Source organism: Ovis canadensis, chromosome 7 (genome assembly GCF_042477335.2).
Source record: "Ovis canadensis isolate MfBH-ARS-UI-01 breed Bighorn chromosome 7, ARS-UI_OviCan_v2, whole genome shotgun sequence".
Taxonomy (NCBI): domain Eukaryota; kingdom Metazoa; phylum Chordata; class Mammalia; order Artiodactyla; family Bovidae; genus Ovis; species Ovis canadensis.
Genome location: NC_091251.1, coordinates 40,151,380 through 40,165,463, shown reverse-complemented (window position 1 = coordinate 40,165,463; position 14,084 = coordinate 40,151,380). Strand labels below are relative to the sequence as shown.

The 14,084-nt window shown below is 42.9% G+C and overlaps 1 protein-coding gene across 2 annotated transcripts in view; it reads right to left on the bottom strand.

Annotated features, from left to right (window-relative positions):
- FMN1 (formin 1) overlaps positions 1–14,084 on the bottom strand; it is a 435,744-nt gene that overhangs the window by 157,380 nt on the left and 264,280 nt on the right. For both annotated transcript variants that reach the window (XM_069595979.1, XM_069595980.1), the window contains 2 exons: positions 8,172–8,233; positions 5,956–6,044 (listed from right to left, as the gene is read on the bottom strand). In XM_069595979.1, coding sequence (XP_069452080.1) covers positions 5,956–6,044; positions 8,172–8,233 — 151 coding nt within the window. The remainder of the gene's footprint in view (positions 1–5,955; positions 6,045–8,171; positions 8,234–14,084) is intronic.

The following is a 14,084-nucleotide window of genomic DNA, read 5'->3' as shown; positions in this document are numbered from 1 at the left end:
AAATTAGTTTCAAACCACTGATTCATTTATGACTGAAATCAGGGGTATCACCAGTTTTCACAAACGCGAGCAGTAAAAAGCTTGTGGGCCGGGAGGCACCTGGTCCTGTAAGTGAATCTTGGGAAGTCTGACATATTCAAATGCTGCCGAATAGCACCCTGCATTTCTCCCTTTCCAAATACAACCATGAAACACTACTCCCAAAGTAGGACCTATATCCCAGAGAAGGTACACTTCCTTGTTTAAGTGGACACAGTGAGTGAAGAACTGATGGTAAGACTATACAGATCAACACCCCAGCTTACCAGCAAGGACTTAGAAGAGAAGAAGGAAATGCTGGATAAACAATCATTCATAACTAGTGTCCAGAAAGGAGGTTTAGGATCCACAGAAGGAGATAAGCCCATAGCCTCAACTAATTTGTGTTACCCAGGAAAAAAATGAAATAGAACTATAAGGTTCCCTGGGCTCAAAGCTTTACTGGAATTAGGGTTGGCACTAGGAAGGCTCTCAGAGAACCTTAAAGACCCAATGTGTATGGAGAAGGGGCCAAAACACATATCCAGAGTTGAGTCAGGAAAGGAATTCAGAAATTTCACATTACTTTTAGATTGGACTCTAGGAAATGTGTCACCAAAAATACTATAGCATCAGTCACCAAGAATTTTACTGTTTTTAGATGAAGCGTTTACAGTGTGCCAGGCACCATGCTAAGACCTGAGAACCTAATTTAACTTATATATAATTGCTTCTCGATCACCTGAGAAATAAATCCACAATTACCATGGAGTTTGATGAGCGATCTTGGTGATGGGACCTAGAACAGGAGCTATGGATGCCACATGCAGGGCATTGCAGTCAGAGCCCTGGAAGGACCACGTCAGCCCAGATCTCTCGGAGCCCTCTGGTGCTTGCGCAGGCCGTGTGTGAGAAATTGCCAGTGAGAGCCTAGATAGGCTGCCTGACATTCATGGGCAAAGGTGAGAAGGAGCTGAAATGGAGCTTCATGTTCTAAAACACAGATTTCAAGCTTTTTCTGAATGAATGAATGATTGGAAACAGAAGAGTGACACTTCCAGCTTCTTGTTTTAGAAAATTGTCCTGGCAAGGCTTGGATGATTGACTAGAGGCTATAGTGGATCTGAGGCTGGGGATAGCTGGAATATTCTAATGGTAGGTGAGAGGGTCACCAGTGTGGATGTACAGGGGCAAACAGTTAGAAAGCAATTGAGGTGGCCAGACCCAGAGAAGCTGACCCAGCCCGTGAGATACTGAGAAGAGTCCAGAATGATTTGTGGGTTTGGGGCCTGGTCACCTAGCAGAAGGTGAAGATAAATAGTAGAGTAGCAAATATGGGAAAAATGAAAACTTGAGGAAAGCACCATTTCCCGTTTATCTGAGAAAGTACCAGAAGCATGTGCTGTGCTGTGCTTAGTCATTCAGTCGTGTCTGACTCTTTGTGACCCCATGGATTGTAGCCCACCAGGCTCCTCTGTCCATGGGAATTCGCCAGGCAAGAATACTGGAGTTAGTTGCCATGCTCTCCTCCAGGGTATCTTCCCAACTAAGGGATCGAACCCAGGTTGCCTGCCTTGCAGGAGGATTCTTTACTGTCTGAGCCACCAGGGAATGTTACCTCAAAGGCTATGAAATGTCTAACATCTTATCCCCTCTTCTCAACTGGGTTTTATACTCTACCCATAAGGGAAGGGATAAGCACTCTTTTACCCATCCCCAAGGAGGGCGTCTTGGGCATTATTAGCTCATGATACTCATGAATATTTATCGACTGATTTCCTTTAGGACTAGTCTACGCTAGGGCCATAGATAGGAAGGACAAAATATCCCCAAAGAGCCACAGACTAGGGACTTTCCCCTTCTGTCCTTAAGGCCAGATGGTCTTGCCAGGGTGGACTGTAACTACAGGAGAGATATTCTGCACCTCACAGAGAATGGGTCACACATGAACAGCAGTAACTCAGCTCATAACAGGAATGACGCAACAGGCCCACTGTTTTCAAGGGATTAATATTTGGTTAATGATCCCTCGGAACCCTGAATGATAACATTTCTGTCTGTGCATGTTGTAACCTATGTTCCTCCACAGGAGAAGATGCTAACAGAGCCTTGTTTCAAAAAGTCAATGTGTCTTCATTTGGGGAGGCAGGAGGGCAAGGCAGCTACGGGCATAAAAGAAAAGTGAAAGTCACTCGGTCATGTCCAACTCTTTGCGATCCCATGTACTATACAGTCCATGGAATTCTCTAGGCCAGAATACTGGAGTGGGTAGCCTTTCCCTTCTCCAGGGGATCTTCCCAACCCAGGGATCGAACCCAGGTCTCCTGCATTGCAGGAGGATTCTTTACCAGCTGAACCACAGGGAAGCCCAAGAATACTGGAGTGGGTAGCCTATCCCTTCTCCAGGGGATCTTCCTGACTCAGGAATTGAACTGGGGTCTCCTGCATTGCAGGTGGATTCTTTACCAACTGAGCTATCAGGGAAGCCCATAAGTAGAGCATCCCAATAGGCTATACTATATGGTATCCTCACTTTAGCCCAGAAAAAGCACACACCAGGCCTAATCAAATGCAAGAGAAGCTCCCAATGCCTCACTACCACCCCAAGCAGAGTGTGAACAGAGTTGAGGACCATCGCTGGAGAGAGTGGTTCTCAGAGAGCCTAGTCCCAAGCAGATGACATCTCTGTGGGAAATGGCTTCCTACATCTGGCCCCATGTTCAACAAAGCTGATGAGGTGAGTGATGAAGCCAGGCTCTCCAGACTTGAATTTATGGGACTGGGCACCACAGGAATCTTAGGAAACTGCAATGTTGAAACTATAAATGATTCATATTTTCCAGTATGTAAAACATGCTTATAGTCAACCCACTTGGAGCTAATGGCAAGTAAGTGGCCAAAAAATCAGACTCTGGCATAAATCAAACAAATGCTGTGCTGTGCAGGAGGTTGGGAGCAAAGGTGAAATTCACTTAGGGCTGGAGGCCCTACCTCTCTGGGCCTCACCCTCTAGCAACTGAGTCCAAACACATCATCAGGACAATATGACCATCTTCTCTGCTGTCAGTAAGAGCTTAGCATGATAAGGAAGCCATTAAAATGACCACTTACAAACTTTAAAAATGCCCTTCATCTACGTCTCTGTTTCTGCTTTGGAAATAGGTTCATCTGTACCATTTTTCTAGATTCCACTTGTGTGTATTGATATATTTGCTTTTCTCTTTCAGACTTACTTCACTCTGGGTGATAATATTCCAATAAAAAATTTTTAATAAATTAAAATAATAAAAATGCTCTTCTATCCAGATCCTCAGTAGAGAAAGCAAGAACAAGAAGTCATTTTGTTAATTACCTGCTACCATTACTTTTTGTCTTGGCAATTAATCTTGTAAAATAATACCAAAAAGGCATTAACACAGAAGGAAAAGGGGACCCCTTCCAGGAGCCACACCCACTGTTCATTTCACCAGGTTGGCATTCCTATAGCTTAGAGCAGGGGTTGGTGAATTATAGACCCCAGGCCAAATTCAGCCCATCACTTGTTTTTGTATGGTCCATCAGCTAAGAATGGTTTTCACATTTTTAAATGGTTGGGGATAAGTGAACAGAGGATAATATTTTATGACGTGTAAAAATGATATGAAATTCAAATTTCAGCATCCATAAATAAAATGTTATTGGCGCACAGGCACGTCCGTCATCTATGGCTGCTTCTGGACTACAACGGTAGACTTGAATAGTTCCAACAGACTGTAATGGCCCACCAAGCCTAAAGTACTTACTGCCAGGTCCTTTATAGGGAAAGTTTTCCAACTTTGAGCTTAGAAGATCATTGCTTAATGTGGTATAGTTAGCACTACCCAAATGCTTAATCACATGATGCAAAGAGCCAACTCCCTGGAAAAGACCCTGATGCTGGGAAAGATTGAAGGCAAAAGGAGAAGGAGGGCCAGAGGATGAGATGGCTAAATAGCATCACTGACTCAATGCACATGAATCTGAGCAAACTCTGGGAGATAATGGAGGACACAGGAGACCTGCATGCTGCAGTCCACAGGGTCCCAGAGTCAGACATGATTTAGCAACTGAATAAGAACAACAAATGTTTGATATGTCCTACTGTCCCTATTATGGACTGAATGTTTGTGTCCCCCCAAACCCATATGTTGAAATCCTGACCCTCAATGTGATAGTATTAAGGAGTAGGGATTTTGGGCAGTAATGAGTACATGAGGGTTAATCCCTCATGAGTGGGGTTAGTTCCCTGCAGAAAAGAGACACAAGAGCTTCTTTCCTCTCTCTGCTCTCTGCCATGTGAAGATATAAAGAGACGCTGGCAGTCCACAGCGTGCAAGAGCATTCTCACTAGAACCCAGCCATGGCTGCAGCTGGATCTCAGACTTCCGGCTTCAGCAACTGTGAGATAAACATTTTTGTTGTTGGCAAGTCACCCAGTTGAAGGTATCTTGTTAGAGCTGACTTAAGTCAGTCCTCAAATATTTCCATGGCTTTGTGCCTAAATATCCGTTATTAGTCTTTTCATTTTCAGTCATTAGCTCCTTAATGGAAATTAACTCATTATATTAGAAAGCATGACATGGGATTGACTGTGTGATGGGTAAGGGGTAGCGTTGGTAAGGATGGGGACTCAGGGTGATGGAACTGAAGGGCAGGGGAGCCCACTGAGTCACAAAATTCCTAGGCTTCATGAACTAACTTTGGGTGTGTTTTGGGGGGAGAGTCCTGGCATATGCTCCACATGAGAGCCAATCATTGAAGTGTCCCCAAATTACCATAAAGGTTTGTCAGTAACTGAGTAAACCTAAAAATCCCCCACCCAGTCACTGGGAGACAATTTTTGGACCTTGGAATCTAAAGGAAGTGGGGCATTTTAGAGGAACCAAGGGCAAGGTATGAAGGTTTCAGGACAAGCTGTTCACCTGTCTCTGGGGCTGACTTATAACCCTGATGGTGGTTTAATCATCAAGTCATGTCCAGCTCTTTGTGACCCCATGAACTGTAGCTCACCAGGCTCCTCTGTCCATGGGATTTCCCAGTAAGAATACTGGAGTGGGTTGCCATTTCTTTCTCTAGGGGATCTTCCCCAGCCAGAGATCGAACCTGGGTCTCCTGTATTACAGGTGGATTCTTTACCAACTGAGCCACCAGGGAAGTCCCACTTACCCTAAACTCGATCAATTTCCTCTGTTTCCTATCCCTCCCCTCACCTCCAAGCTGAGAAGGGTACCCTGCCTTGGGCAGGAAGCCCTCAAAGGAGCAACAGGCAAAGGAACCCTCTGTCCACTCAGGACCCACATTCTCAGAGTTCTAGGTGGACCTGGGGGGCTGTAGATCCCAAGAGCCCAGCGAAGAACAAGAGTGTGTGGAACACCTCAAACTACAGAGCAGACATCTCTAAACAGTGACTGGAGAGCAGCGTAAGCACGTGCAAATGAAGGATGAAAAGTCACAGTGAAATTGGGCAGAGCAGGTGGAGAGTGTGGGGAGAAAGCTGGCACACGCAGGCAACATTTACTGGATACGATATTTAGGAAAATCAATTTAAATCCTGTGACTCTGACATCATCTCTTTCAACTGCATCAGCAGAACCTTAAACGGAGCAGTAACTTCTTCCTTCCTCAGTTACCCTTTTGGCCAGAATGTTTAGTCTAGGAGGAATTAACGATTTGCTAGGACAAGTAAAGGGGAGTCATGAGGGGTGGGGTGAGGGCTTGAGACATGCTACCCAGCAGCACAAATCTCCCGGCTGCCTTTCCCGGCAGTCAGGTCATCCTGCTGCATGCAATAGGTCACGGGAATGACGCTGCTGTGACTGAGCTTGGCACAGCTTAGATGTGGTTATTCGGAGCTGGAGGCAGGAAGACAGGGAAGGCCCTTCTCCTTTTATTAACAGAAAAGTGTTCAAGCATCCTTACTGCTCAGGTTTATCCAGCAGCTTCAATTCTTCCTCTTTGGATGTCTCATAATACTTTCTTATTTTAACGAGTTCATCCTCTTGGGCTCTCTGTGTTGAAATAGAAGGAAAACACACACAAAAATGAGCAGTGAGAATCTGTCTAAAGCAATACATCTCAAAGTATGGTCTCTGGACCATCAGCATCACCTGTCACTAATTAGAAACACCAGCTGCAATTGTTGGCCCTATCATGGGCATAGGGCTTCCCAGGTGGCTCAGTGGTTTAAAAAAAAAAATTGCCTGCCAATGCTGGAGATGCAGGTTCAATTCCTGGGTTATGAAGATCCCCTGGAAGAGGAGATGGCAACCTACTCCAGTATTCTTGCCTGAAGAATTCCATGGACAGAGGAGCCTAGTGGGCTACAGTCCATGGGGTCTCAAAGAGTCAGACATGACTTAGTGCAACTGAGCACACCTTGGACATACTTTATGCAGGAAGCAGGGCCAACACTCTTAAGAGGGGTTCAGAGAGCCCTCCAGGTGATTCTCAGGCTAACGTTTGAAAATCACTGGCTAAAACCCAATGGTCAAATAAGTAACCTGAGCTGGATATACAAGTCAGGAATTTAATTGCTACCTTAAATGCCTAGTGTCTTTCCCTATAAGATTGGATATGGTTCAAGCTCTCCTTAGTATTTGCTTCCTCATCCTCAAAACAGCCCTCCTAACTTACATAGGATCCTGATTTTTAAATTTCTGGTCAGCAGGCTCTCTCTGACTTTTCTAAGTATTTGCTGTCTGCACTACTTACTTTGCCATTTGGTCTCATACTTTCTCAATTTATCCACCTATGTCAGTTATATGCAGCTTACTGCTACTGTAAGCTAACAAGTACCCACCACATGCACAGTCCTGAGCCTGAGCCAACAACTAAAAGCCCCTAAAAGGCATTTTGCCTTTTATGAAGTCCTCCAACATCAAGCATTGCATCCTTGTGTTATAGATGACTCCACTGAGGCTTAGACTAACTACCTGGTAAAGAGCTTGACGTGAAACATCTTTCTTCCATAATTCCATGCTGCCCTCCAGGTATTCCACACATGTGCCAGGATGGCCTAGGATTCATACATCTTCTTATTTATTAATGAAAGCCTTCCTAATAGAAACATGGGACATTCCCACCCATCATATTATACTGATACTAAACAGTTCCTGATATACCAAAAGGATGTAAATTGGAAATCCTGCTAGACTGGATTATCACACTATGGAAATTTTCTGTGAGAGGTTTAAAGTCCCTGGGAATCGAAATATTGAATCATTTTTTGAGCTTGGTAACCAAAGCATGCTATAGAGCTCTGGGAAATAGCATCACTCAGTAAAGAAGAATCTGGTTCAATCTATATATTCAAATCTAACAGGAGTCAGTGAACCAGAGCAGTTAGCAGTTATGGGAACTGGGACTCTCCTGTGTCATATTCTCAAGAAAGCCTGTCAATTACTCTGGTTATTTACACATATAATCACCATTTAAAGACCATATATGTATACAGTGTTGCTCATTTTCAAAATACAGTGCTACTGCTATATATATCGAGCTCTATTTTAATAGTCACAGAAATCATGTAGAGCCTATTATAATCCCCATTGTACTGAGGATCCAACAGGTTTAGGAGTTTAACTGACTCAAGGCCACTCAGTTGTCCATGACAGAGCTGGATCTCAAACCTGAATATCTCATTCTAAATTCAAAACACACACTCACCATCCGACACTATTTCCCACATTCAATGCCATCAGCTTACTTGGACTAAAAGTAATCATCCAAGCTGGAGACAACATCCCCATTCCTCAGAAGATAACACTGGTTATACACCAATATTAAGCTGGTAACTTCATTCACTCTGATTGCAAATCACAGGACTGCGTTCTGTGGCACAGATGTGGCCTCCCCATTGAACCACCTTGTCCTGTAAAAGAAATCTACTAACCCAGATACCACAGTGTGGGGGAGGGACGTCAAGGACCTAGTGTTTCCTTATGTGTACTCTCATTTGAGCTTGCTTTTCTGTACCTTACTCTCTTCCACGCAATGTCAAAATTCCCACCATCAAACAATATGAATGGATCAGTGATTTTTTGGGTGGGAAGAGTCACATACAATGATTTTTTAGACATTAACATATTTTTTTAAAGTTACTTAAGATACAGAAATCTGGAAACTCTGATACTCACGTTTTCATATAAGGCCGCCAGGGTTTCCAGATCAACCACAGAATCATCCACGTTAAAAATGGCTGCCGAGCACCCAAAGAGAAAGAGAAAGGATAAGAGGTTAGAGCGGACTCTGCTGCACTAACATTTGCTCCATGTCCAGCTACCAAGCAATGTAAACGTTTGCCCTCTCTCACACAGGGTGTCTTCTGACATGCTCTTGCCCCCTTTTCTTCTGCACCAGGGGGGCCCTGTGAAAGAAACCAAAATGGTTCTGATTGCTGGCCTAAGCCTTGGCCCTGCCTGGTTTAATTCCTCAAGCTCTGCATCCTTTCTGCAGTTTAATTTAGGCTCCGCAGGAGAAGTGTTTGTGTTTTAAAACTAAATCAGTTAGTAGGTTTGAAACACAATTTTAAATCTTTCTTCCCGCCTGGTAATTGAAGAGATTTAATACCTAATGCACCAGAACTGACGCTTGCCCATTACCGGGAAGAGGGAGAGAAAAAAGACGATGTTGGCAAATTAAATGAATTCAGGCATGTGATTTCAAGCACCTTTCCATGGCTGCTGCAAACATCTTGTTTGGATTAAAAAGACAAGAAAAAGCAATAATTGCATCAATGGCAAATTAAGATTATGGAAACCTCCCATGAGCAAGTCTTAAGGCAAGTTCTCGTTCCCATGGTTTTATTTGGATTCTACTTGTTGTTCTGTATCTTAAATAAGTCATTTAGCTGTTAACTAATATGCCTGTGATTTCATCTAAAGAGATTCCTTCCCATATATACCAGCATACAAACATGGAGATTTTAAAGCCTTAATGGATTTGGCAATCAAAGTACTTGAAATAGGCAGCTCCACATCTTTAAATAATTATTCAAAACTAATAAGGTTTGTTCCCTCAACCCCACCACCCTTCTCTGACTTTACATTGTGAAATTAACCAGCATGCTAGTAAATTTTCTCTGTGGCAGGCTAATTAATTTTATTAAACCAACCAGTGATATTTAGAATGCCTTAAAATTCTGCTCATCAACCATTACTCTGTTGGTTGGCATTACACCATGGTTTTGGAAAAGGTAGGGATCAAGGTAAAGGGCAGGTTGCTTTCAAATTGTTTTGCTTCTTCTGTGGTTTAGAATTGTATGAACCCCTTCATACAATTTTAATAAACTTAACTAACTGAGCTAAGATCATGTAACTTCACAGAATACTGAGAAATGTACTTAAAATTCCTTCACAGGGCACCTTCTCTAATTCAGGAGTTAATCAGCAAGCTGTTCCTCAGCTACATGGAGCAGTGAGAAAAGAAGTGATTAACAGGCAAGTGACAAAGTCAGTCATCTCAGACTCCACCAAGACAAAAGAAAATTACACTCCTGAAGAGGCAATCTAAAACCACAGAAGAAGAATGTCCTTTGGGGAAAGAAAGAAAGAATTCACCTTCTCAGGACTGTTATACTATGCATGGAGATAAGATGATTTTGCTAACTTATTAGAAGGACCAGGCATTTTTAAATGTCTGATACTCGAAGGAAACAAAAAAGAGCCAGGAACAATGTCTATTTCATGTAAATTCTAATAGTTTCCTATAAAAATCAGCCAATGAAAATGCAGTAGGACAAGGCAAAATTCTAAAAATAATTTATCAGAGATGTTCATTTCTAAACTAGGTACTACATATAACTGCAAGCTTACATATAATCAAGTGATCTTAACTAATGGGAAAGAGAAAGATCTGTTGGCTTCCTTTCCTGGTGAGTAAATATTTGAGTTTCAGAAGTTAATCAGTCTGGGTCCCAGGTATACAGTTTGATGGGTTATATCCTCAGCCAATTCCCCTCCAGTGTGCTAGGAAATGGAGGAAAACACGTAGGGAGGACGGGACTGGAGAATGGGCGTGGGCTCTGGCGACATTCATTTATTCATTCACCCAGCCCTTGAATAAATATTTGTTGAATGTGCACCCAGTTCTAGAAACTGTTCTAAAATACTGTGATTATATAAATCAAATGTGTCTAAGACATTGAAGGCACTTGGTCTCATGAGACTTATACTCCAGCTTAGGGGATAGAAAATAAACAAGTAAATAGTTACAGATAATGATGTAAAGAAAGAGTAGAGCAATAAGCAACCTTAGAGAGGCCGATGGATGAAGGCTTCTTTGAAGAGGCGATATTTAAGCTAAGAGCTGAGCAGGTCAAATTCTATGAGTGTCTGGGGGAATAGCCTTCCAGTGAGAGGTAAGGACAGAAAGAGGTTTCTTATCTTGATGAAGGAATAAGCTCAAGATTCAGAAAAAGACCAAGATGACTATTATGGATAGAAGCAAAACTTACTACATGATCCTGGCATATTCAGTTCTATTAGGTTCAGCGTACTGACTCCAGTATTCTTGCCTGGGAAATCCCCTGGACAGAGAAGCCTGGCAGGCTGCAATCCATGAGGTCACACAGAGTCGGATATAACTGAGCACACACACACATTCACGCTGCTGCTAAGTCGTTTCAGTCGTGTCCGACTCTGTGCGACCCCACAGATGGCAGCCCACCAGGCTCCCCCATCCCTGGGATTCTCCAGGCAAGAACTGGAGTGGGGCGCCATTGCCTTCTCTGACACACATTCACAGGATGGGTCTAATTTCACTTACTGAAAACATTAAAACAAGATGCACGCTCAACCGAGCTCATAGAACATTATGAGAAATCAAAATAGTACCTACAAATAGTGACTATTGTGATGTTAACTATACACACTGTACATGTTTTAATGCTTGATAATGCCTTATCTGCTTTAACATCTGGAAAGAATTAGAGAAAGAAAATTTCACACTTTCTAGAATACTTGAGTGTTTCTGGTAGGAACAGTTGCTATTTAAACCCTTTTGGTCCTTTAAAACCCCACTCAAGGCCCACCTTCAGAAGTGTTAATAGAAAAGGTATATGTGTGAATAACCCTAATTATGAAAAATAATGTATTGAACGACTTAAGGGAAACAAAAGATAACTTCGGGTCCATTTGGCCTTCTCTGGTGGCTCAGACAGAAAAGAAATGGCCTGCAATGTGGGAGACCTTGGTTTGATCCCTGGGTTGGGAAGATACCCTGGAGAAGGGAATGGCTACCCATTCCAGTGTTCTTGTCTGGAGAATTCCATGGATAGCCTGTAGCCTGGAGGGCTACAGTCCACGGGGTTGACCAAGAGTTGGACATGACTGAGTGACTGACACTTTCACTTTTCAGGTCTATTTAGAACGCTAACCTAATCTTAATTTCTCATTTCCATCTTTCCCATCAAAGCACTTTTCTTCATACCACCCAAGTTATTATTTTTTTAATCAAAAATTTACTTTGATGTTTGAAATACGTCAGATGTCTTTCCTTTAAATATTGGGTAAAGTCCAGCCACCTAGGCCTAATTTTTAGGTCCATTCCTTTCCTGGTCCTGAGTGACACTTCCAATCTCATCCTTTACCATTTCCACTGTTCCCAGGCCCCCTGAGCTCCAGCCACACACCTCTCTACTCCTGAACATTCCATGGTTTTCTCTCTTCCTGCCCCTCACCCTCCTAGGCCTTGGTGATAAGTTTCCTCCCCTGGAAGGATGCTCCTTGACCTTTGGATCATTAAGTACTGATTCTTTACCTCTTCCACGGCACCACTCATATTTTATATTGGGTAAAAGAGTCTATTTTAAGAAGCCGTAAGTTGCTTAACACTGGATCGTGGAAGGTCTGTAGTCAGGGATCATTTCTACACATCTTGATAATCCCAGCATCCAGCATAGTCCTGGGGGTAGTAACAGGAATAAGATAAATGTCTATAGATAAGACAGGTGTCCCAGAAATCCCAAAGAGTGAATCTTGCTGCTATGTGTCAGGAAAGTTCCTCGATAAAGACAGCATGGGGTTTTGAAAAAGAAAAACATAAGACTTTTAAAAGGGATAGGACTGACGAATAAAAATAATATAATATGCATATCTGAATTAAGGTTGTTTGCCCACCCTTGTTTGTTTCCATTTAAAAACTAAGTATGGTGAGTAAAGCTGTACAATCATGCCCCATCCACATACTCAGTACAGATACAACGCTGGCCTGAATACTCCATACCTCAAAATCACTAAATTTTACAAGCACATCTTCTCATTTTAAAGGAAGGAATAACGAAACCATCTTTCCTCTCATTCTTAACCTTCAAAGATGTTTTAGACAGTGGTATCACCATAGGCAAAAAGCTGTGAGTGGAAATCCAACTGTTATACTGCTTTAGGCAGACAGCTAAAGCACCCATTTATTAATCATCATGAATCAAGCCAAGTCCATTCCAAGCACTCATAATCTGTAAATGGACAAGTGCCAGCGAATGTCAATGGGAAAGATGTGAGGCATTCCCAGGATGAAGAAGCAGACACATAGAGGCTCAGAGAACACACAGGCAACGGTGGAGAGCCCAAGTCTGGCTTGAAGAAAGTATTCCTTACATGCAGTTAGGAGCAAGGTCCTGTGGAATCCTGAAGGCCAAGGTCAAGAGCCTGTGGTACATCGCAGGGAGGCCATGAGCACTGATGAGCAGGTGAGGCAATGGGACAGAGTTCTAGTACACAGGATAGAGCAGAATTTGGAAAGAATGGTTTAGAACTTAGCTCAGCATGGCAGAGGTAGTGAAAGCTAGAGTACTGTGGACAGAAAGAACAGAACAGGAGAGAAAGACTGCAGAGCCCTGGGGAGTGCTGCCATCAACTGAGCCCAGGGAAGCAAGTCTGGTGTCAAATCAGCCTGAGGTTTTCCATCTAGGTGTGGAGGGAGGGCTTGGGCCACCACGAAATAGGGAGAGGAGCTGACAAGGTGGATATGTCTGATGCTGTCCCCTTAGGACCCGGGGGAGCAGTCGGGGAGAGGAAGAAATCGATGGAGAGGTTAATTTAGGCTCAGTGCCAAGTATTCCGCTGAGGTTTCTCCTCTTCCACAAGGGGAGCTTAAAACTGAAAAAGTAAAATAAAGTTCAGAGGTGGAAGCAGCACTGAAACCAGATCATCTGGTTGAGCCTAGGAACTTCAGAAATTAAACACTTTCTATTATTTCTATTTTACAGGGTGGCCACGGAAGGTTAGGCTATTGGCCAAAGGGGTGAAAAGTAAAAAAAAGCCAAAGTTCCGTGACTCACAGGAGAGTCATCTTGGATGTACATACTCCTGCCTTCTATTTACCACGAACAGTTTAAGTTCCTACAAGGGTCAGAATCTATACGTGATCCTGCTAGTCCCCAGATACGGGACAGTGTGTTACAGAATTAATTCTTGAAAGCACTCACTATCAAATTTAGAAGCACTCTATGGACCTATTCTGTTAGTTAATTGACAAATACATCAAAGAAAGAAGTCAGTAATTGCTTAAAATATTTTTAGAGTTACCTAGGACCAGGTAGCCCCCTCCACTTTGTACTTGTAAAAACATACTCTATTTCTCTCTCTCATACACACAAAACCCTTTATATCATATAAGCTGAATAAACAAATACCAGCCTACACAATTCTCCAGCACATCTTCAAGCCCTGATACAGTATTTCAAGTAATTCTCTAGCTTTTGCTCCCATCTGTATCGGGCTCATTATACCAACACTTCCGCACATGGTGTCAGAAAGGTGAAGTGCCAAATTCACAAAGGGGAGACCCCAACAACTCATTGCTACTGTGATATCAATCATGGCTGGTGGTTTTTACTTTTATCTCCCTCTCTCCTTAGTTATCCCTGCTCCCACTGTCAGTTCAGTTAGAATATTTCACCTACACCTCACAATATGTCGAGAGGAAATAGACACACGCTGTGAAAAGCTGGTAATTTTATTGGGTTCCTTTACCTTTAAAAATCTGTTACTTGGTCAAGTCTGGTTTCTGGGCTCCTTTTTTGCAGGGAAATTGAGGCAAACATTTTTATG